Here is a 26072-nt window from a genome sequence, read left to right on the forward strand (position 1 = left end):
TACTCGAGGCATGTCCGGGGCTTTTGGCGGCTCGATAATAACCCTGACACCAGGGTCGATGAGGTTGGTAATCCACCTCACAACCCACACGGTAAGAAGAAGGAGGCGTGATGCTATGTTATGTATTCATCGCAATTGACACATCGCATTCTATGGATCGGGAGCAACGATTCTCATTGACCTTTCGTGACAGACACACCTCCGTTGCATATGCATACGGTAGGGCTGTCACTCGGAAGTCTTCCCACGTTCGATAAAAACACGTATGACGTGTTAACTTTGACGTATGGGGATATTTTCGTTATGCAGGGCTAACATGCCCAACGTGATAAAATTATCTACCGATTCAACAAATTTTGTCGAAATCGATAAATTTGTTTTTTCCCTAACATGCGTGCCACGTGATTTTGACAGAACGACAAATTCAAATTCATTTATTCGTCAACATAGGTAAAAGAGTTGTTACAATATAATATATGTCGCACTATGTCGCACCTTTCGGTATACGAATTTAAAACATAACAGATTATTAAATTACAAATAAAATTATTAAATAAATTACAATAGCATTCAATATAATCAAAATAGAAAATTAACAAATATATTGTAATGAAATGTCTTTTCAATATAAACATTAGAAAATTGTATGTCAAATAGGTAACATTAAGGTAAAAAAATCATCAAACAAGAGTTATTTGTGTTCACATATTAGCACCAATCGACTAAATGACATGTTTATGTCGTCAGAATCGATAAAATGACCGTTTATCACGTTGCGCGTGTTAGCCCTAATGGTCATTGATAAAAGGAAAATTTAACATCATCTCCTTAGCGTTATCCCGTTTTCACAGGGTCCGCTTACCTAATCTGAAGATTTGACAGGTCCGGTTTTTACGGAAGCGACTGCCTGTCACATTCCAACCCGCGAAGGGATATTAACCTAGCCCACAGGTTAGGTCAGATTTTGAGCTTTCGAAATCGAATTAGTTTTTTTATAATTTAAAAATCGAATCTGAACTGGACATTACGTTACAGACGAATGCTTCCAATGTTCTCCCCCGCATGGAATCGTAATATTTTAAAAATAATCGATTAAGACGCCCAATTTGTTAATCGATTTGTTCTTTTATATATACAATATAATGACATATATATTACTATTATTATTATACCTAAATAATATAAACATAAACATAAACTGTCTATATACGTCCTACTGCTGGGCACAGGCCTCCCCTCAATCAACCGGAGGGGGTATGGAGCATACTCCACCACGCTGCTCCAATGCGGGTTGGTGGAGGTGTTTTTACGGCTAATAGCCGGGACCAACGGCTTAACGTGCCCTCCAAAGCACGGAATCATCTTACTTTTTCGGACAATCAGGTGATTCAAGCCTGAAAAGTCCTTACCAAACAAAGGACAGTCTCACAAAGTGATTTCGACAATGTCCCCATCGGGAATCGAACCCGGACCTCCAGATCGTGAGCCTAACCCTCTAACCACTAGACCACGGAGGCTGTCAACCAATTGACCACAAATAAATGCATCCTAACATAAAATATTTTCATTTTTTTCTTTTCTTTTAAACTCCCAAGTGTAACCCTTAAATAATCGAAAAATATTATGCTATTAAATCTCCGTCAAGACAACAACAAACGAACATAACGAGTTCCATTTAATTCTTCAATCACACTTAACCAGAGTAATGTTGAGTTATACCGTGAGCTTGCGCATAATGCGCAGCGCAAAATCAATTTTATACACACTGTTATACAAATACTATACAATAGACCTTATTATAATCGTTGTAACACAAATCATTGAAATAATAACAAATGATGACACAATAAGCCCTTTATTATGAGAGAAAGATAATTGTTTATTCTTATTAAATTCAACAGAAGAGCGATTTAAAATTAAATATAAATCAAAAAAGAAAAACATTGATTTTAAGGTTCTAAACTTCTGAATTCGACTATATGAGTTAGAATTCATGTTTGGATCATATATATTATTATACTACGAGTGAGCACTAGTGTTGCCCGATAATCGACTGTATATCGATTAATAATCGAATATTACCTACGAGGGCTGATTGATAAGTATCCGAAATGAAAAACTTTAAAACTAAAATGGAATAAAATATATACCGTTCTATTTTTAAATCTTTAGTAAGCTTACATGCAAAATTTTATTTCATTGGCGCCAAAAAGTCTACTTTTATGCGATGATTGATTTTTATTTGCTAATTACGTTTGAAAAATGGAAAAAACTGAAGTTCGGGCCGTTATTAAGTTCTACGTTTTGAAGGGAAAAATAGCAAGTCAGATTAAAGCCAAGCTGGATGCCGTATTAGGTGAGTCTTCTCCTGCGATGAGTACAGTTCACACCTGGGTAACCGATTTTAAACGGGGCAGAAAGAGCTGTGAAGACGTCCTAATGTGATAGAGCCGGACGTCCAAATGAGGTCACAAATGAAGTATGATACGAAAAATTTAAAAAAATGTTCTAAACGATCGACGATTGAAATTACGAGAGATAGCCATAATGGTAGGGATATTATCGGAACGAGTTTTTAATATTTTACATGAACATTTGGATATGACAAAGCTTTGCGCGCGATGGGTGCCGCGTTTGCTGACTGCAGACCAAAGACAGCGGAGAGTGGATGATTCCTTAAAGTGTCTAGAGCTGTATAAACATGATCCTGTTGAATTTTTGCGGCGATATGTAACCGTTGATGAAACATGGATTCATCATTATACGCCTGAAACAAAAGAACAGTCTAAACAGTGGACTAAGAGCGGTGAACATGCGCCTAAGAAGGCAAAATCAACATTATCGGCTTGAAAGGTGATGGCTATTGTCTTTTGGGATGTGCGAGGTGTGATTCACGTGGATTATCTTGAAAAGGGTAGGACAATTAATGGACAATACTACAAAAACTTGCTGCAAAGATTGAATGAAGAAATTCAAAGGAAGCGACCTCATTTAGCGAAGAAAAAAATACTGCTCCACCAAGACAACGCACTTGTTCACACTTGCGCTGTAGCAAACGCTAAAATCGAAACATTAAGCTATGAATTGCTGCCGTATCCACCTTACTCGCTAGACCTGGCTCCGTGCGACTTCCATCTGTTCCCAAATTTAAAAAAGTGGCTAGGTGGCCAAAGATTTTCTTCAAATAAAGAAGTCATTGCCACCGTAGACGGCTATTTTGAGGGGTTGCACAGGATCTTCTACCAAAATGGTATAAAAGCTTTAGAGAAGCGCTGGAATAAGTTTGTAGAGGTAGAAGGAAGCTATGTTGAAAAATAAATCATTTTTGTGTATAATATTAGCAGTTATCATTTTCATTTCGGATACTTATCAATCAGCCCTCGTAAGCCCCTAAATATCGATATAAATGATTATAGCTAACAATTATGAGATAATCGATTGAAATCGTATAATTAAAACATAAAATAAATAGTTGTAGAATTTCTAATATCGATAAGCATATCGATATCTAGGTTATTTAGGGGTAAATAATCGATAATACCTCTAGATTATTCGGCTATGTTAGTGAGCATATGTTTTCTGTTTGAAGTGCCTTTGGTAATTGTACGATATGATCAGTTTAAAAGGCTAAACACATATTAATTGTTCTCTTCTTATTAATGTTTATTCAGGTTTCCCAAACGTCATTTCGTTGCGTATAGTAATTTGCTTACACTTTTTCTGCTTCGATAATGCCGTAATGGGTTTTAGTCTTCACAAGTCTTATTACGTCGTAACTTTGGGTCTTAAGAAATTATGATGTAAGCCCTTCTTATGTTAATTGCCCTACGAAAATAAGAAGCTTACTTTTGAGGTAAGCAGTTTTGGGTGATTACCCGGAAAATTCGGTGTTTTGCGGGTGTTTATTTTATTTTCCCATATTTTTGTCGATATTTTTTTCTTTCCCTGCCCATCACTAGAGGTAAGTGACTAAGGATTAGAGCTCCTACCACAGAATAAACAAAAATACTACGTATAGAAGGGACACTCCGTTCCGCACCAATACGGACTTCGAGAGTGCTTGATTTTGCTCACGGGACACGCTTACTTCTCGAAGCCTTTAAGGAGTCAGCGTGCACACTGACTGTCTCGTTCGCACGCAGGCGCCAGACGGTAAGATCGAGATTTTTGTATACAGTATCCCTGCTGTATTATGTACCTGCTACTTATATTTCTCGACTTGATAGACATCATAATAGATAAGTCAGACGTTATCTACTAATTAAAAATGTTATCCAAGCAGCTTAACTATTTTGAATTCTTCATGTTTTATTCACGTCGAAAATTCTGGGCAACAGCGTCAAAAATAAGCAACGCGGCCTAATTTTCCTCGCAAGCTGCAAGACATTAAAATTCGCTTAAACAGGTCGCTTGAAATGTAAAATTTTGAATTTGCAACCCTTTATCCTGAATCTGTCGCATTATTCAGAAGAAATAGCGGTATGACTCACTTCTTTGTTTAAGCGGCGCCAGTAGTCCTGAAGACGTAATCTTGGCCGTTCCTTCCCACATTTCAATCGTTATCTCCTTCCTTACACTCGAGTTTCTTTCCTGTTTGTCCCATATAGTTTGCCCTAGTTCTGTTATTGATTTGGTTTTCGCGTTACTTCAGTGCTGAAATGTTGTTGCGTTTACTGTTTCGTCGAAGAAAGTTTTTTCTACTTTCATTAGGTAAAAGTTTTGCAACTTTGTTGAAGTTGTTACAAAAACTAACGATCTGCCGTTTAAGAAGTGCGTACTTTTAGCTTGTGAACTATTGTTGTAACTTTATTGAAATCTCAGTACAGTACCTAAAACATAAAAACACTTAACTCCATATCTACAAAAACAACACCTCATACTTCAATCCCCTTGTCTGAATGTGCCGGGTTGTCCAAATCCCACGCAAAATGAGATGTCTTCAACAGATATGTCGGACCCTACAAACATATCTATCTAGAAATCCTCAGCCATCAATACAATGTGTCTATCAAAGGAGTTTAACCACGCTTACCTTCCGTGACGTAATGTTTTCTTTTTTCTTATTTTGTTGCTACGTAGTAATTAACCACTTTTTAACATTTAACTGCAACTAATCTAACGTTACAAAATTTACTAATCATGCCGTGTATACACGTTTTTGGGTTTCAATCTAATTATGGAATTATTACCCACATTTGTAACTATTATTTTCTCATTTCATGATTGTTACCTGTTGTGTGTAAATCAATAAATAAATAAGAAGTTGGTCCCGAATACTATTAGTACTTATGTATGGATTAGTTATGTGAGTCTTTTCAGGGGCCCTTAGCGCCTTAATAACCCTGACACCAAGGTTGATGCGGCCAGTCACACCCGAGAAGAAGAAGTGCAGTACCTCTAATTCAAATCCCACTTTAAATATACTAATCACTCGTATTACGAGGAACTTTTGTCGCCCTTTTGACATAGTTAACTAAAGGCCGAAATAACACTAGTACAATCACTGTTATCTTTATGACTTTGTAATAGTTCTTAATGACATTCTTTAATGATGATCGGATTTGTTAATTAATAAAACCGTTACGTGTTTCAAATACTACGTTTGGCCGCAAGCAATTAAATGCAGATTCATTGAATAGATGAGAATTTAAATTCATTGATTGCAATCAATGACGACTCAGGACCTGCATATTTAGGAGGGCTGATCCCAAAAGAATTAATATGAGCCAGGAAATTGTTTCTAGCCTATAATGTCCTAATACTGGGCAAGCTAGGAAGTAGAAAGATAATGTATACATAATAAATAACATAGGTACCAAATTGTCCGTTGCTAGCAAAATATCCCTTGTGGTACTCCTAAGTACAGGCTAAGGCCTTTGACAAGCTGATCGATGAAAATAAAACGTTATCTGACCTCATTTGCAACACTGACGTTGGAAACCTTTAGTGCACCGCATTATATTACTGGTTTATAGCTTAACCTTACTCATTATAATTGGTTTTCTAGTGCCATATTACGGACACAAGTCTAGGCCGATAAGATATTTAATGGTTCTAACTAAGTGCTCTTTTTTATGTCACGTGAAGAGATACAGTGTCTTGTTTTAATCTTACTGTTTTTAACGTCATTACCTATTACTACACTCAACCTTTTATATCTCTGCCAATCAGTATATTAGTAATAATGTAATTCATGGGATTGGCCATTGCCAAGAATTGTTGCGGCGATCGGGTTTTCGCAGCATTCATAACATTTGGCATATGTTTTTGAAACTTAGTCCTAATATTGACCAGTAACCCTTCTAGCCAGCCAAATTAACCCTTATATCTGTCTACTCAGCCTGTATCCACTCACTGCTGGGTATAGGCTTCCTCTCTTTCACGACATTAACTCTTCATCTTCAAATAATTAATGGCTCTACCATTAAACTATACTTTCTAAACTATGCTTTCGCGTATATACTATTAGATCATATTATACGATCTACACCTGCTATTACAGACGTTTTTCATTACTTCATCCACGGAACATTAATAAAATGCAAATTCATTTTTTATATTAATATTCCTCGTGAATATGACGAAACAGCCAACCTAGCTATATTTTATTTACCGTGCGAAGCGTTTTCAATTAAATGTTTAGGTATGTCCTGCTAAAGGTATAGTTTGACACACTACACGCTAATCATAATTTTATACAGAAGTTTTTGTTCTTGTCGTAAAATAGTCACTAGCTTTTTTATGATCAATAAACTCTGTTAATAAGGTACTTGTTCGATGTTATTAAAAAAACAATATTCCAGTATGATAATGAGCAAACATTAGCACCTGCCTTTGTACGCGCATTTTTCAGATTCAGATTCTTTATTTGCATTGAACATAGGTACATAAAATTGGTGTTACAGGTTTAAGTTATAGTTAGTTCTCTACGTTCCACCTACAAATAGGTATACAAATATTTTTTATGTTGTTTGTTATGATAGATTATAGGTAGATATACTTCCTTCCTAGTTTCCGTCCGCAGGCTGCATATCATTATGTTGATTTATCCTTGCAATTAAAAAAAAATGAAATTTCTTTCAGATTTTAGAGGACATTTCAGATGAGTAGACGAATGCTAGATTCTACTGTGAAAGGAAGACCCATCGTTACTTTCTTCTTTCGTAACATCTATCTTTAGATTTACCTGTCCGTCTATCTTTCGATATAAATATTGAGTACCGGCTGATCATTGTCATCTAAAACAGTAACACTTCCTAATTCTTTAAATAGTTCATCTACTTGAAAATTCACTGTTTACGAAATGCTTATACTGACGTAGGTTAGTCAAAAATCAAAGTCATCACTTAAGTTGTACTGGCGACTCAATTGTATGTAAAGTGTGACGACAATGCTTACATTAGCTGCGTATCCAACGAATTTGGGATTTATTTGTTTGAAGTACTGAACTTTGTTCTGTGGGAAATTAAAATATTTGATTTTCCTCTTTATATTCGACGAGTTTTTGTTGATGAATGGCGCCGGCTTAACCGAAAGTGATACCCACGCACACGTGTCCAACTAACTCTAAGGTCTTCAAGACCTAGATGAGTCAAGAAAAATCAAATTATTAATAGCACTTATTAAATTGTACTAATTCATTTGATTATTTTTTTGCGGGGCTGAAGATAACAAATTACAAGTACCTTTTTATTTATATCTTAAGCTTTTATGCAGCTGATTTGAGGATAGGTAAAACGCAGACTTATTGCAGTAAAGAAATTACTTATAACATTATTATCATTCATTACCCCTACCATGATAGTTGTAATACCATAAGAATTTGTCACTTGTTCAGTTATCACGTTTTACAGCGCATGTTACTTACTGCCTTAGGAACAAAATTGTGGTGTTTTGAGTTGAATAGCGACTACGAAATTTGTTGACTCTCTTTGTGTTTCATGGTCTTGTGCGATAACAATTCATGTAAGTTGTTCCAGTTACAGAATACCATTGTTATGCTTAAACAATCTTTTTAAAATCTGTTATGGTTATTTTAATCTCGTGAGTATTTAGAGTTTCGTGCCCTTTGTTTTCTCATTCACATGTAACCAAAACCTATCCATCTTTCAAACCCACTACCACCATTTGCCGGTCTATGTCACAACTTTCTGGTAAGTGCCTGTCTATCGGAAATTTATCCAGCAGTATCAGCTAGTTCTTCTTTCGTGTTGGTGTTTGAGGACGAGGATGGACTTCCCATAATCCTTAAGAAATAAATATTTTTGTTTATTACATTTATGTCATTTTCATTAATATCAACTTAAATAAGTTGTAGTATATCCTCAATGCCAAGTAGTGTCATGGTAATGATATGTCCGTCTATCTTTGGATTCACTTCCTGGTTGCGCGCGTTATTATTTCGCTAACGTTTTGTGTTAATGTTGTCATCTTTTATTTTGTACCTCTTTGCTAAATGAACAACCGGTACTTGGTCCAAATGCTTGATTTACGATGTAATTATCGATGGTTTTTAAAATTTATGTTGTTTACGAAGTAATTTTGTACCTTGTACTAATTATATTGAACGTCTACATTCTTTAAAAGGCTATGGGGATCTATCTCTATCTACGACTTTATCTTTTAAGTTCTTTAGAAATTCGTTAACAATTTCATTTAATAAATTCGTCACATCTTAAGAAATACTTGGGAGGTTTTTAAATTATTTTGTTAAAGTATTGTAGGTATTGATGTAACAATATTTTAGTAGCAAGCAATTCCTATGCGATATATTTATTTACAATGTATTTATTGTTATTGTAAACTGCCTATTTTGCATTTTTGTATCCTCGTGTAGTCTTGTAAACCTGCTTGTTCTAGTTTTTTTTTTCTTATTTGCTTTGTATGTTAGCATTACGTCAACTAGCCAACTACTATTCTAGCACCGACTAGTATTAATTTGAATAGAAATAATTCTTCGCACTATTTTCAGCGCTATTAACAATTTTATTTGGCTTGGTTTTGTATTTTACGAAAAAAGAATTATGTATTTATAAAATAGTTGAAATTCAAATACATACGATAGTGGTTAATTTTTATTTTATTTCAGATATCAAACCATTTGCGTCGAATATAAAACGCGCGCGTTTTTATAACCTATTATAAAAATGCAAAGTTATTATAAGAAATAAATAAATTACAAACTCACCGATTTGTTTAGAAATCCTTTGTATCTCGATATTCAAGAAGTCACCAACGTCGACCAAAATAACACACCACAAACTTTCCGTTTCACTCGAGTGTTATGGCGGGAAGGGGAGACGGCGCGCGTGCGTCCGCCTCGGTTCACGGGTGCGGACTGAAATCACAATGGCGACCGTGCACAACCCCGCTAGTGCGTGACTGGCTGTCGGGACGACTCGTCTTCGCCCTTATTACTTTTTTTATTTATTTTTTAATAGTGATAATACCGCGTGATGCTGGCAGGTTAGTGTTGATTCGCTTTTTTAATCGTGCTGTTCACGTGTGCGCGAGCTTTGATAATAAAGCGCCTAACTGTCTGACCCGTAGACTGCTAAGTTCGAGCCGGTTTCTTCGTTTAGTATGTATTATGGGTTGTAGGTAGTATGTTTATGCTTATAAATAACTCTGGCAAATCAATTAGGCACTTCGCTGGTAAGGTAACTCTGTTATTTAAGTGTCTAGTTAATTCGCACGGGTTTTATATTGGCAACTTAGTGCAGAATGTTGCTAATATTTAATATTTAACTATACAGTGAATTGATTGTATTATTAGCTAGTGTTGTTGAAGTATTAGTTTGGGTTAGTAGTCGAACTAAAATATGCATTTAATTCTTTATCAAAACCTTTATTCTACACAAAGTACATAAATATTAAGGTCTTGAAACATGTATTGATTTACTAAGAATATTGGAAGAAAAAATAAATTCGTCTCTCTATTTTAAATAATATTATTTCAAGTTTACAGGAAACTTATTTAATATAATAAACGCGATCTTATTAATTAGTTTTGCGATTAAGCTTTTCCTCCTAACATACATGCGTATAAAAATAATAACAATCAATTATAATGAGTACAGTATTATGCACCAGCTATATACAGGGTGGCCCACAAGGTTCTCGTTTAAAATGAAAAATTGGAGAAAGGGGCTCATTGGCTACCAGAAACATCCTCATGTGGGTGTTGAGAGATTATTTACGGTTTAGGAGATTTGATCCATTTTGCACGTTTTTCAAGATTTTCTACCTTAATTCAGAAATCACTACTTTGTCGCTATATCTTTCTTAATAATTCTTTTATTTTACTTCATACCTATTCGTAAGGAATCAGACTAGCTGAAAAAATAAAAACAGTTATAAAAAAGTAATTGGAAATCAAAATGAGAAATTAACTAAAATTGTTACAGTTGAAAAACCTTCGCCTAAGAATGATAATCATGTGAGGTAGTCATGGACTCTTGAAAGTATTTTTAAAAACTGCTCTATTTAACAGGTTTTTAGAAACATCCTAAAAAGTACTCTTAATAGGGGCAAAAAACGAAGTAAATAGATAGATAAAATACTTTATTAATCACAATGGACATAAGATACAGAAATTAGGACAACCGATAAAGAAAGGCACAACTGGCGGCCTGAAGTCGGCGAATCCGTCTGGCGGGCGGAAGTAATTGGCCCTCAAATATTGCAAGATAATAAAATTAAAAAAAAAAAACATACATACGCCCATATTCACTAACAGGGTAGTTAGTTCCCTGCCGGCGTGGTCGACGACTTCCCTCAATCAGCGCTTATCGCTAAGCGCTGATTGAGGGAAGTCGTTCAAATATTTTTCCTCTCAGACGACGCCCTGACCCGAGGTTCGCGCCCAACTGGGCACCCTTAGGCCTGTTGTCTTAAACGTTGTACCGGGTGAGAGCTTTCAGCGCTCCCCATTTGTCCGGCCAAGTAGTTAATACTATCTGTGGCAAATCTGCAATAAGTCAAGTCAAAAATAAAAACTAACAGGATAGTGGTAACAGTTCGAAGACAAACTTGGCAATTACTTTTGGTATTTAACGAAGATTTAGACCCATTAGGTTCTTAGTTTTTTGTATAGACTGTGCTTAAAACCTAGGCATTGCGGATGTGCCTATTATAGACAGAGCGTTCAACGTGTGGTCACATCACATGACCATTATGTCAGGGTGATGTTCTGAAATGGGAGCTCTGTAGTGTATCCACAAGTCTCCAACATTTTGGGACTAAATAACATAAGTTGATGATTTTATCCCAATTGGGGTAGTCATAAGTAACATCCATCGCAAGATGAACTAACGAGCTTTCCGTTAGACCAACGCGATAGGTGGTGAGTCGTATCTCCGTCTATAATGGTCGAGCCAACTGTGTTAGTGAAAACTGCACTTAAGATAAATTAATAACTCATTGGTGCAAGTCCAGCACCGGGGTTCGAACCGGCGCTTCCCGTTTGAGAAGCAAGCCGGTGAGCCACAGGACCACAGTGGCATTGAAATATTTGCTAAAATAAAGCGGTGTGGTCACAGTACAGGTATCAGAATACATCCATATTGTCGGCGTAAGCGGCCATCTCGTAATCGATTCCATTTAGCAACTAATCAAGTGTTACCGGGGTGGGGGGGGGTTTAAAACTAAAAAGCAATATTGGCATTTGACATTTGTTTGCATTGCGCACTTACTTTAATTCGTATGCGCAAATGTCAAATTGAAATATTGCTTTTTAGATTAATTGCTTCGATGTGGCGTTTTTTAAACACACTGTTAGGTACTGTCAGCGATCATACTGTACAAATAATGATCAACCGGGTCTGCATGACAATCGCGCCGCGTGCGGCGCGACTTATATTGAGCGCTTCGACCAATAAACGATACGAATGCTGTCTACATAGGTGGACGTCAAACGGCTATTGGTCGAAGGCCTTGATATAATTCGCGCCGCGTGCGGCGCGGTTACCGTGCAGAGCCTACAGGTAGGTGGAATCATCAACTTTCTTTTTTCTATTAATACGTCACAGAATCACAGAATCACATCCGAAGGGAAAATGTACATAAGATCTCGCATATTTCCCGTTGAGATAGACGGAGACCTGATATGCCACCTCCTATAAATGAGATATTCTTCCACTCTCATGAAGGTCTTCATATGCATGCTCGCCGTTTAAAGTACTCTTGACCTTTTTTTTGACGTGACGTTTTGTAGATTTGCCGCAGATGGCATTAACTACTTGGCCGGACAAATGGGGAGCACTGAAGGCTCTCACCCGAATACTTTTGACCAGCAGCTCGATTCTCGATCGAAAATTATCAATCGATTCAATAAATTTTGTTGAAATCGCGGCGATAAGTTTGCTTTTTCACTAACATGCGTGACACCTGATTTTGTTCGTATTTTGACAGAACGAAATGACTTTTTGAGTTCACATACACCAATCTACAAAACGACATTATTATATCGTCAGAATCGATAAAATGACCGGGACAAAATTTTATCTCGGTGCGCATGTCTTACTGGCCTTTGAAACATCCTGGATCTCATCGCGGTAGATATGTACGCCTAGACCTTCCTCTTCCAACTCTACCATTTGCACTAGCACCATTTTTTTTTATCTACATGTCCAAAAGATATAAAAGATAAAGATAGACGTACCCATGTTATAGCCATGGACACTGCATTCTCAAATCAAATCAAATCAAATATACTTTATTGCAGAGAACTAAATTTCAACAATCAGACATAACACATGAATACAGTACAATTTGGGCAACCTTATTGCTCTAGAGCAACGCGAAATGGGTGATCTTTATGTTGGTAATGTATTTTCGTAAGTTTGTCATGTCACGTTTTATGAGGTGTAATGTGTCAAGAAGTCAGCCGTCCCTGATATGGAAAGTCACACCACCCTAGATTGCCAAGATAACCTACAATTTGACTCCAAATTAATTATATCAATATAAATACTTATTATAAAGTTTGGTTCGATATAAACAATATCACGATTTTGGTCAGACCGACAGAACGTGCTACGATAAGCGAAAGAGAAATAAACAAAATGTCAAAAATAGCATAAGGCTCCTTTCACACTAGCGTGTTTTCTCGGCGTGTTTTCAGCGGAGCGATAATTATAATCGAGGCATGTTCCCCTCGCCACGCCGATATCGCAGAACATAACAGAAGCTTACAACTATATCCCAAATGGGGCCTCCGTGGTCCAGTGATATGAGCATTGGGCTCGCGATTCGGGGGTCCTGGATTCTAATCCCGGTGGGGACATATCACAAAAATCACTTTGTGATCCCTAGTTAGAACATTACAGGCTGATCACCTGATTGTCCGAAAGTAAGCCGATCCGTGCTTCGGAAGGCACGTTAAGCTGTTGGTCCTGGTTACTACTGATGTAAGTAAGTAGTCGTTACGTGAGCCATGTCAGCACCTTTTGGCGGCTCAATAGTAACCCTGACACCAGTGTGGATGGGTTTGGTAATCCACCTCACAATCCACACGATAGAAGAAGTGGGGTAGTCAGAGGTGCAAGGTGAACTAAGTACCCACACCTCACCGAGCTTTCTGTTAGACCAACGTGATAGATGGTAAGCCTTATCGCCGTCTATTACGCTTTTTTTGTGACGTGACTTATTGTAGATTTGCCGCAGATGGCATTAACTACTTGGCCGGACAAATGGGGAGCGCTGAAGGCTCTCACCTGGTACAACGTTTAAGACAACAGGCCTGAGCGTGTCCAGTTTGGCGCGAACCTAGGCTCAGGGCGTCGTCTGAGAGGAAAAATATTTGAAATAATTTATCGACCCTAGTGGGACGTCTATAATGCTCGAGCCAACTGCGTGTACAGAAAAATCGCTAGTGTGAAAGCAGCCACATGCACTAACCTTATAATAAAAAAACTACCACCCTTTCCCTCGACTTCGTCTGCGTCGCATGATGTTTTTTCATCTGGTGAGAACCCTCTGACCTCTATCGTCCGGCCAAGTAGTGAACGCCAACAGTAATCACGCACACGAGCTGATTTATGTATGTAAGACGACACAATGAGATCTTGTATCAGACTATTGAAGTCTCAAGTATCAAGTAGGTGCAAATTATTTGAACCCCGACCTCTGGCAGTTAGAGCGACCCTGCTGATTGGGTCATTAACACGATATACTGCTTGTGTACCTACTTGATGGTGCATCATACGTTATCATCATCCATCATCATAAGGTAAGGTTCATAAGGTCCCCTACCTAACCTGAAAGTTTGACTGAAAAATGCAAATAATTAAGGTTAAGTGACCTATTACCATCATAATGTCATATCCCTAGCATTATCCCGTTTTTCACAGGGTCCGCTTAACTAACCTGAAGATTTGACAGGTCCGGTTTTTATAGAAACGACTGCCTGTCTGACCTTCCAACCCGCGAAGGGACCACCAGCCCAGTACAGGTTAGGTCACATACCTCCGAGACGCATTTCTCGGGAATGTGGGTTTCCTCGCGATGTTTTCCTTCACCGCTGAGCACGTGATAATCATTTATGATCCAAACATGAATTCGAAAACAAATTCGACAATCATTGCTATAGGCCTGGACTGGATTCGAACCTGCGAGCTCAAAGTGAGAGGCAAGCGTTCCACCAACTGCGCTACCGGCTCTATAACTAACCGCGCATCTATCATCATAATTAATTCCACTGATCATTATACAAATTCTAGGCCTAAGGAATGATACTTAATACAATACTGATCTTGTGGTGTTTGTAGGCGACCTCAATACCTATAAGACACGGTATTCATCACACAAATAGCCTTTATTACCGCGGTTCAATGTCCAAGATATAATGAATGAGATTGTTCAAGATGCATACCACTGAAATTGACTCTTCGGCTTCTGTTAGATGGTCTTTCTTGTCATTGGTCCCGGCTATTTACTTATTCTGACACCAGGGTTAATGAGGTTTTCTTCTACGTAAAGAATTTAAAAAGGCCATAAAGCTGTGGCTGCGCCCGCGCGCTCTCCCCTACTCTTTAGCGGCTTACGGCCATTTAGGACTAAAGTAAGACCCGGAGGGGATGAGGTCGGTGCCCGATATGAATTGGTGCGGGGCGCGCGGGGGGGGGTTGGGTTCTATACTATACACATAAAGTCACGCCTATTTCCCACAAAGAGAGACCATGCTATGAGCATAGACTATGGAATTCCATCTGCTTATTGATTTCATTCATGTAACTTTTTCATTTGTTCTATATTATATGTGGTATTATTTTATACCCCAAGGCAAACACAGTCGATACCAGGTCAAGTCGATAGCACATGTGGGGGGGGTGTCTGAGTTAATATCAAGTGGAATTGTCCAACGCAAAAGTATAGAATTGAAAAAAATATTAAAAAAATCATGAATTTTGCGACGGAAAAATCCACTTGATATTAACTCAGAAGCATGGTCTGAATCATCCCTCTTAGTATTCGTTACGATGTCACTAACAACCTGGATAGTCCCTCCCGACTTCAAATCGCTTTGGTGTACGTTGACTTTTAGGTACTTATTTAAGGTTTCAGATTTAGTACGTCAACAAATTAGGTATTTTTTAATACGTGGCTTATTGTAGGTTTTCCGCAAATGGCTTTGCCCGAAATTAAAAATGAGATTACATTTATTTGCCTACAGATTACATTATACATTAATTGTGAGATTACATTTGTCTGCCATAAGGCAGACACTTCGCAATTAAATAATTAAATGACACCATAATACAAAGTTCAAGATGAAAGTAGAATGTAAATATTTGTCCGGTATCTTAACGTGCGAGACAGAGGTCTTGAATCAGCAGCAATGACACGGCTGCGGCTTAACACCATCTAATCCAGTGCAGTGACAGATAAGGTACATGTACATGTAATTAAAAAAAAAACACTTATCACGTATGGGTACAGCTCAGACACTTCATAAAAAAATCTCGTTTTTACCGTGTCACGCGCAAGTGCGAGCGAGACGGACAGACTGGGCGCGCTCCCTTACTCCTTAACGACGTACGGCCATTTAGACTAAAGTGAGACCCAGAGGGGGTGAGGTAAATCTAACTCGGCACCGATACGTACTAGTGCGGGGCGGAGAGTGTCCGTTCTTTGCGTTTTTTTCTTTATTCTATAACGGGTCACGATCTGGAGGTCCGGGTTCAGCAAGAGATCTTGAATTTCAATAAATAAAAATATCATTTATTACTGTAGCATCCAAGTAAAGATTGTATACAAATTGTTTTCAGATGGCCTTTGACTCGGCCCACCTGATCTGAGAGAATGACGATTTATTAATTATTATTTATTCCCCCTCTGGTTGATTGAGAGGTCTGTGGCCAGTGTGGAACGTATATAGGCCGCCAATGTTATACCCTAGCCATAGAGGCAGGCAATCAGCTCGCGACACCAAACACTTTAGGACCCCGATGACCCCGCCGGCGTGGTCGACGATTTTCCAATTAGCGCTTATCGCCATCGACCCACTAGGGTCGATTAATTCTTTCAAATATTTTTCCTCTCAGACAACGCCCTGAGTCGAGGTTCGCGCTCAACTGGGCACCCTCAGGCCTGTTGTCTTAAACGTTGTACCGAGTGAGAGCCTTCAGCGCTCCCCATTTGTCCGGCCAAGTAGTTAATGCCATCTGCGGCAATCTACAATAAGTCACGTCAAAAAAAAACCGCCAAGGTTTTTATTAAATGCTACAGTCACTGTGGTCCTGTGCACACAGACACATGCTTCTCAAACAGGGAGCGCCGGATCGAACTCCTTTTTTTTTTTTTTGATTTGCCGCAGATGGCATTAACTACTTGGCCGGACAAATGGGGAGCGCTGAAGGCTCTCACCCGGTAGATCGAACTCCGGTACCGGACTTTCACTAACACAACTGGCTCGACCATTAGGGTGCCTTTCCACCAGAGATGTGCTATGCTACGATACTACGGATGCGTTTGATATCCACCAATCATATTCATTGGTGCACATAGCATAGCACCGGTAGAAACGGGTTCAACTAAGATATGTTTTTTTTTTATATGGAAGGATGCGTGCTGTGGATGCGTACTTTAGCTATGTTCCGAGCCGAGTACCTACAGTATACTTTGCGGAGGCGCATCTTCGCAGCGCATCTTCCTCGCACAGCTACATAGCTTAGTATTGGTGGAAAGGGCATTTTCGCATTTTAGCATCTTCGCAGCACAGCTGCATAGCACATCTCTGGTGGAAGGCACCCTTATACGAGGCACCCTCGTAGACGACGATACGACTCACCACCATTGGTCTAACAGAAAGCTCGTTAAGGTGTGGATACTTAGTTCATCTTGCGATGGATGTACATGTGACTATGACCAATTGGGGTACTCACGCGCTTATATTATGTGCTATGTATGTATTATTAATTATGTTGCGTTGTATTTAGAATTGATAAAAACTTCAATAAAAATAGCAGAATTTTCCTATCATAACTGTACAATTTCATGTGATTGTGATAAACTCTGGTCTCACTATAACTCAAACATAGATGGTGTATTCAGCACCATTACTTTTTAATAGTATTATAATATTATACCTACCAGTCCTTATTAGGTATTCAATAAGCCATAGTAGTTTTTCCATGTTTACAAACACCTTATAATGGTGACTTCTAGGCAAATTAACTAGCTGACGTCATCAAACATATCATAGTCCAGTGCTGTACATAACACCGTATTATCATGTTAACACCGCCATAAATTTACGCGCATATATGATGATGATCTCTCCGACCGAATTCGGCCATGGCGACCACTTCGACTCCTAGTCGGCACGACGCTGATGCGCCCGAAGATGGCTTATGTAGCCTATCTTTACAGTGAACTCCCGCGCGCAGTGAGGGCACGTGAGCACACCGTTTTGGTAATTATAATGAATAGCGGCAGGGGGACGGGCCTTCAACTCATCACTAATCCTTAAGGACACTGGCTGCATTTCTTTTTCAAATTGTTCTTTCTTGTACTCTGGTCTTGTCTGCCCAAAGATTAGTTAATAAACCTCGTTTTAATTCCACTTGATATCAACTCAGAATCATCCCTCAGTTTTCGTTACGATGTCGCTAACACCATGTATATACTTATCTATCAAACTACGTACAACTGTCGCAAAAATTCCCATCACAACCCAAAACTATACTAATGTTAACTATAAATAAAGATAACTTTTATGGCGCGGTCAGGAGTTGACATTATGTCATCGAACCATACTCGATAAGCCATGAAGGCCATACGCACACTATAACAGCTTTTTTTACAAAATCAACATGGATGAAAAGTATTGCGCAGATACTTGCGCGTTAGATAACTTTGTGGTCACATTTGTAACATACTTAGTTCATATTCTGTTTTCAAAATGACACAGAAAACCATAAATGTACAGAAAATACCAAAATAACAGAACGAAGTAACTTAGAGTTCGTTATGAGTGAGTGAGTCAGTCAGTGACCTTCGTTTTCGTAGTTATTATACCTCTATTATAGTTACCAAGGAACCCGTGATTCTTATCAGTTGGGTTACTACTCTATGTTGAATTATGTATTAAGATATTACCTAGATCTTCTTCATGATTGTCTTCCAAATAAATGACTCATAGAATCACATGCTCAGTACCAAAAAACGCATCTCTTACTGCAAACACAACATTATCCTCAATAATAAAATGTCCCTTTTTGCAACTATTATATGATCGAACACGGTACGGTATGGCTTTGAAATAGACTACTCTGGGCGCCATCCCACTCACGTCAGACAGAGCACTGCGGGGCGGAAGGCAAGAGGGAAACCACTGCTCTATTTTGCCTATAAAAGTAGCATGAAGAATGCTACTCCGACAAGAGCATCATCATGTCCCTAGCATTATCCCGTTTTTCACATGGTCCGCTTACCTAACCTGAAGATTTGACAGGGCCGGTTTTTGTACAGAAGCGACTGCCTTCTAATCTGCGAAGGAAAAACCAGCCCAATACTAGTTAGGTCGCATACCCCCGAAACGCCTTTATCGGGAATGTAGGTTTCCTTACTATGTTTTCCGTTACCGCGCTGTGCACGTGATAATCATTTATGATCCAAATATGAATTCGAAAACAAATTCGACAATCATTGGTTTTGGCCTGTGCTGGATTCGAACCTGCCGACCTCAAAGTAAGAGGCAAGCGTTCTACCAACTGGGCTACCACGGCTTCGATCCTGACACACTTCTCTTGTTTCCTCCAACTTAGTTTTTTTTTTCTGGTTTGGGTACTTAATACTGAGGCAGTAAGTAACTGAGGTAGGCTATTTATTATTATGGTCGATTTACCAAAAAAAAATCTACGGATGCGTCAAATGCTAAAGAGTAATCGAGGTAAATGTGCTGTTTGAATTATTGTAATTGGAACTATTACTATACTAAAATCATCCCAAAACCCATGGTATAAGAAGACCAGATATGCTCAAAACTGACAGCTAGCATTTCAAGGTTAGCCCAGCTGACGTCAACCGACATTGGGTTGCCATTATGTAAAAAATAAATTACCCACGTCCAATGTTTTTAATTTACTTTGCAAGGAAATTTTGTACTTTTAGTAAAAGATTTAAATACAGTTGTAATGATTTTTATAATGTGACAAATAATGGTAATTAAATATATTAGTCAGTAATTCACTTAATTTTCAATAATAAAATTTACGTACTTGGAATATTGGAGATACCAATTGAATGGTAACACTTACGTCATCAATGGGCTAGCAATGGCGGGTTGTCATAGGATTGAGCATACCTGGTCTTCTTATACTATGCCCTAAGCGACATCTATTAGATACGCTACATTTACAAATCGTTAGAATTATTATTAAGTCATCAAATTCAGATAACCCGCCATGACAACTTAATGAGGGATCTTTCAGCCAAAAATAATATAGATAGATGGTCCGTGCTACCGGCACATTAAGCCGATGGTCCCGGTTACTACTTACTGATGCAAGTAAGTAGTCGTTACATGAGCCAAGTCAGAGGCCTTTGGCCGCTCAATAGTAACCCAGACGCTAAGGTTGATGGGGTTGGTAATCCACCTCAAAACCCACACGATAGAAGAGAAGATTATCGTAATTCTGAGGTTCATTACCCTTAAAAGTACCTTTTGTAAAACCTTACAAATATTATAATGGATTCACTTTATTTACTACGTTTCGATGTACTTATAATACAATGTTATTTGTTCAGCTGCTAGATGTGGATCGTCACTCGTTTGATGAATTACTTACTATTAAAAAGGTCGTCTGGTTCAGTACTAATAGTGATTATATTTCAAATTGACCCCGATTCCCGGAGACACCTCCTAAGCCTGTAACATGACATAACATCACACATAGGCAGAGGTTTATATACACCTACTTTGTAGTAGGGAGCGAACCTATTGCTATTAACCGGGCAAAAATCCTACCTCAAATCTAGTAAAACCTATAAATGCACTCAAAAAGTGAAGTATGTATACTACTCAGAGGATTTAAGTAAAAAAATAACTGTGTATGAGTTTACAAAGTATCCCAGTTGCCCAGTTGGTAGAACGCTTGCCTCTCACTTTGAGGTCGCCGGTTCGAATCCAGCACAGGCGTAAACCAATGATTGTCGAATTTGTTTTCGAATTCATGTTTGGATCATAAATGATTATCACGTGCTCAGCGGTGAAGGAAAACATAGTTAGGAAACCCACATTCCCTAGAAATGCATTTTCGGAGGTATGTGGCCTAGCCTGTATTGGGCTGGTTTTCCCTTCGCGGGTTGGAAGGTCAGACAGGCAGTCGCTTCTGTAAAAAACCGGACCTGTCAAATCTTCAGGTTAGGTTAGTGGTCCTGTGAAAAACGGGATAATGCTAGGGAGATGATGATAAGGCGACCATAAATATATTGCATCAGTAGATATGACACTTCAGTCACGTTGTGGGTGTGATATTACAGTGTCACAGTTTATAAACATGTAGCTATGTGCGACGTTGGTGGAAGACAGGTCGGGTTACTCTTGCGTCTGTGTAGTAGTATCTTCACATGCTTTGTCTCTTATTCATTAAATGTAATCATTCCTACATTACATTTTGTTAAATAAATGTGTTTACTTTTTTTTGGTCCCGGTTACTATTTACTGATTTAAGTGAGTAATCGTTACATGAGCCATGTCAGGGGCCTTTAGCGGCTCAATCATAACCCTGACACCAGGGTTGATGAGGCTGGTATTCCACCTAATGGGTCATGTAACGATTACTCACTTACGTCCGTAAACAGTAACCGGGACCAACGGCCTAACGTGCCTTCCGAAGCACGGATCATCTTACTTTCGGACAATCAGGTGATCAGATCCTAACCAAACTAGGGATTACAAAGTGATTTTTGTGATTGGCCTTTGATAGACGAGAATGAAGGATGCTACAGCGACAAGAGCGTGGCTGTTAAATTAGTGATGATAAATAACTTATATGCTTTTCTTTGTTTTCAGAATCGAACCGGATGTGGGCGAGCGCCTCCTTCGTGGGTGTACTGATCATCATCGGCCTGCCTCTCTGGTGGAAGACCACGGAAGTATACAGGTAGGTACAGTTTGAGGACCCTATACGGAACTTGCGAAACACGCCTCATCTACTTTATTAGGACTAAATTCTCGATTCCGTAATAGAAATTGATAAGATAATATTTATAAGCCGTAGTAACCCAATCAGAAGAACGCTCGACTCTCACTGTGAGGTCGCAGGTTCGATTCTCAGCGCGGGTCTAAACCATAGATTTTCGATTTTTTTCCGTATTCTGTTTCAAAAGTGCCAGTCATTATCAATATCTATTTATTTATTTTATATTTGGGAGACCAACAGCTCTTAACAACTATAGCAAAAAGAAAATCATACTTAAAAACTAAGCCAATAACAGGTTTCCACCTATATAAAACAGTATAAAAATATTAAAACTTAAAACTTAAGCGCACTGCAAAGGTTTAAGGACATGCACAGATGCCTAAGACAGTACAAAGACGCTGACTTAAACAATAAAAATAACGCTACTATCTTAATATTAAAAACTATATAACAAAGTGAAACTACAGTAAGTCGTATCTATAACGAAAATGATGTAGCTTCAACAGATAAGTTGACGCCCCATCTATTTGATTACTCCTAGATCCTCGATCCGGTAATAGAAGTTGGTAAAATCATTTTTATGAGCCGTGGTAACCCAATCAAAAGAACGGTCGACTTTCACTGTGAGGTCGCAGGTTCGATTCTCAGCGCGGGTCTAAACCATAGATTTTCGATTTTTTTCCGAATTCTGTTTCAAAACTACCTACCAGTCATTATCAATATCTATTACGAAAATGATGTAGTTTCAACATATAAGTTGAATAAGGGACCATCCAGGCCTAAAAAAAATAAAAAAATATGGATGGCGCTGTACAGTGTTGCCTTTGTTTAACCTTCTAATTTCATAAATAACAGACATAATGCATCTTTTATCTTCTTTTGGGTATAAATGTTGACCCTTGTTATTACACCCAGGCACAACACATCTTCCACGTATTATTATTCTAATCAAAATAGAAGCAATATAGGTAGCAACATCATCATCATCATCAGGCCATTAACGTCCCCACTGCTGGGGCACGGGCCTTCCCTAATGGATAGGGAGATCGGGCCTTAAACCATCACGCGCGCCCAGTGCGGATTGATGGTTATTAACGACTGCTAATGCAGCCGGGACCAACGGCTTAACGTGCCTTCCGAAGCACGGAGGAGCTCGAGATGACAACTTTTTTTTTGTGGTCACCCATCCTATGACCGGCCTTTGCGAAAGTTGCTTAACTTCAACAATCGCAGACCGAGCGCGTTTACCGCTGTGCCACCGAGCTCCTCAAACAACATAATTCTATACAAATCTGATCCAAATATCAAGATAATTATTTTTATACGTATATAAAAATCCTCGTCCTCTGCCATTACATTATATTTTTTTTAAAACTATGTACGGTCACGAGCATTAATATACTTACTTTGGTACCATGTCACATTCACTTTTTTGACAAATTGAACACTGTAAGTCTCACTAAATGCCAAATATGTTAGTGCGACAGAGTCCTAAAGTGGGTACATTATATTGCTCATGACTGTACCCGAGCAATGAGAAAATAGGTGATTATCACGAAAAATGAATACAGCGCCATCTATGTGTCTATTTTTGCAACAGCGTAAGCAGAATATTTAATTGAAGGAAAAAAAAAGTAGGATAAATGCCGTAGAAATGAGGTCTTTGCGTAGCATCTGCGGTGTGAAGTTGAGTGATAGAGTGAGAAACAGTGTGATTAGACAGAGATGTGGTGTAAAAGACGATATAGGGACTAGGATTGAGAAGGGAATGTTAGGTTGGTTTGGACACGTAGAGCGGATGAAGGATAATAGAATTGCAAAAGCGGTATATAAAGCGAAAGTTGATGATAGGGCTGGCAGAGGAAGACCGAGAAGGACTTACGATGACCAAATTGGAGATGTCCTTAGAAAAGGTTCAATACGATCTACTCTGAACCGGCGTGCGTGTATGAAGCGATTGATGAATGTGGAGGAAGCAAGAGAAGTGTGTCAGGATCGAAGCAAATGGAATTCTATAGTCTCTGCTTACCCCGGTGGGAAATAGGCGTGAGTTTATGTATGTATGTATGTTAATTGAAGGTTTTTTTTTGACGTGACTTATTGTAGATTTGCCGCAGAAGGCATTAACTACTTGGCCGGACAAATGGGGAGCGCTGAAGGCTCTCACCCGGTACAACGTTTAAGACAACAGGCCTGAGGGTGCCCAGTTGGGCGCGAACCTTGACTCAGGGCGTCGTCTGAGAGGAAAAATATTTGAAAGAATTAATCGACCCTGGTGGGGTTTAATTGAAGGACAATAGTTATATGCGCTACTAAATTAAATTCGGAATCGATACGAGCTGTCTTATTCTGATAACTTTTCAACCCCAATTTTATTGGTTTTTAAACTAAGTTATATATATCATTTATTATAAATATTTAATGGGTTTGACCTTTTAATCTGTAAAGATATTGGTTTTTAATGGTGAAACTGCGTCATGGAATTTGTTTCACCGCAGCATACAAAGTGTATTCTTTATGGCACTTAACGACTAGTTACATAACAAACATGAAACGGACGTTAACGAGGGAGGACTTATCTCTGAGAGAGATCTTTTCCAGCCAACCCAGTGCAATATAATACCCCTAGCATTATCCCGTTTTTCACAAGGTCCGCTTACCTGAAGATTTCACAGGTCCGGTTTTTTTACAAAAGCGACTACTTGTCTGACCTTCCAACCACAGCACGTGATAATAATTTATGATCCGAACATGAATTCATCATTGGTTTATGCCTGTGCTGGATTCGAACCTGCTATTTCAAAGTGAGAGGCAAGCGTTCTGCCAACTGGGTTACCACGGCTTTAAAAAAAACAAAAAGATACATCTAAATAAAGTAATAGGTAATAACTATATAAATAAATCGACTATGGAAACACAATAGAATAAAATCTTTCTTTCTTTCTTATTTTTATTTTATTTTATTATGAAACATTCAACACCTATGTAGGTATGTATATATTCCAGGGTAGCCCTACCGTACGACAAAATCAGCTCGTTCGATGCCCTGCCTCACTCCATAGCGAGCGAGGTGAAGGTGCTAGCCAACGACGAGGCCACGGCTGCGGAGATCAGCGGCCTCATTGAGAAGGCTTTCGAAGATTCAGGTAACATAACATACTTCTTCAACGCTCCCTCGACCTCCGTAGTCCAGTGGTTTGAGCGTTAGGTTACTCACAATCCTCAGGTCCCGGGTTCAAATCCCGGTGGGGCCAATCACAAAAATTACTGTGTGATCCCTAGTTTGGTTAGGTCATTACTGGCTGATCACCTGATTGTCCGAAAGTAAGATGATCCGTGCTTCAGAAGGCTCGTTAAGCCGTTGGTCCGGTTACTACTTAGTGATGTAAGTATGTAGTCGTTACATGAGTCATGTCAGGGGCCTGTGGCGGCACAATAGTAACCTTGACACCAGGGTTGATGGGGTTGGTAATCCACCTCACAACCCACGATAGAAAAATTATTGTTTAGTCATTCCTGAGATCTTTAAATATGAATCATCTTAGATTGGCTTCTTTTTCAAGTTTAGTATTAAATTTCTCTCTGACCCGGTCATCCACTCAATAATAATAATAATAATAATAAAACACTTTATTGCACACAAATTCACAAAACATAATCACTCAATTATTAAATGTAATTATAATTATATAAAATGTTACGTTATGTGCATGCAGTGTCCCCTAAGTAATGAGGCAAATGTATTTAAGCATATATTTTGTATATTCTTTTTGTAATGTTTATTGTAGTCATTGTTGGAGAACCAAATACTTACATAAATAAATAAATCTTACAAAAACACCTCTCTCTTTCAACAGAACTGATCAACCTAAAAGTCACCAAAGCAGTACTATCAGATGACCTCCACCACACACTGAACTCAGTGGCAGACGAGCAGGAGGCAGTGGAGGAGGTGGCAGGGCGGCTGGCGCTGAGTGCGCACAACCAGCTGCTTCTGGTGCAGAGGACACCGCTGTTCCAGGACTGCTGGCTGGCGCAGGAGCGGCTCGCCTTCTTCAGAGATGCTACAGGTAGCTTATTGTCAAAGACCTCTGAACTCAGTGTGGTACGACAGTTGGCTCGACCATTATAGACGGCGATACGGCTCACCTAAGTTGGTCTAACAGAAAGCTCGGTGTGATATGGGTGGATACTTCGTTCATCTTGCGATGGATGTACCTCCGACTACCCCAATTATGGTATAGACATACATACATACCTAAAAGTCACGCCTATTTTCCACCGGGGTAAGCAGAGACTATGGAATTTCATTTGCTTCGATCCTGACACACTTCTCTCGCTTCCTCCACATTCATCAATCGTTTCATACACGCACGCCGGTTCAGAGACAATCGTACCAAAACTCTAATTGGGGTATAGACAAGA

The 26072-nt window shown here is 38.8% G+C and overlaps 2 protein-coding genes across 5 annotated transcripts in view; one reads left to right on the forward strand and one right to left on the reverse strand.

The window, feature by feature from the left end:
• LOC126376216 (protein I'm not dead yet) overlaps positions 1-9347 on the reverse strand; it is a 65058-nt gene extending 55711 nt beyond the window's left edge. For both annotated transcript variants that reach the window (XM_050023476.1, XM_050023475.1), the window contains exon 1: positions 9188-9347. The gene's annotated coding sequence lies outside the window, so the exon portion shown is untranslated. The remainder of the gene's footprint in view (positions 1-9187) is intronic.
• Positions 1-26072, forward strand: part of LOC126376238 (GPI transamidase component PIG-S) — a 73947-nt gene that overhangs the window by 39847 nt on the left and 8028 nt on the right. The window contains exons 1-4 of one of the 3 annotated variants that reach the window (XM_050023512.1): positions 7844-7965; positions 21518-21608; positions 24654-24793; positions 25505-25717. In XM_050023512.1, the coding sequence (XP_049879469.1) occupies positions 21529-21608; positions 24654-24793; positions 25505-25717 (433 nt within the window). In that variant the 5' untranslated portion in view covers positions 7844-7965; positions 21518-21528. Of the gene's footprint in view, positions 1-7843; positions 7966-9381; positions 9466-21517; positions 21609-24653; positions 24794-25504; positions 25718-26072 lie in introns of those variants that run through there. The other 2 variants (XM_050023511.1, XM_050023510.1) reach the window with 2 other exon arrangements.

The sequence above is a fragment of the Pectinophora gossypiella genome, chromosome 20 (genome assembly GCF_024362695.1).
Source record: "Pectinophora gossypiella chromosome 20, ilPecGoss1.1, whole genome shotgun sequence".
NCBI classification, from domain to species: Eukaryota; Metazoa; Arthropoda; class Insecta; order Lepidoptera; family Gelechiidae; genus Pectinophora; species Pectinophora gossypiella.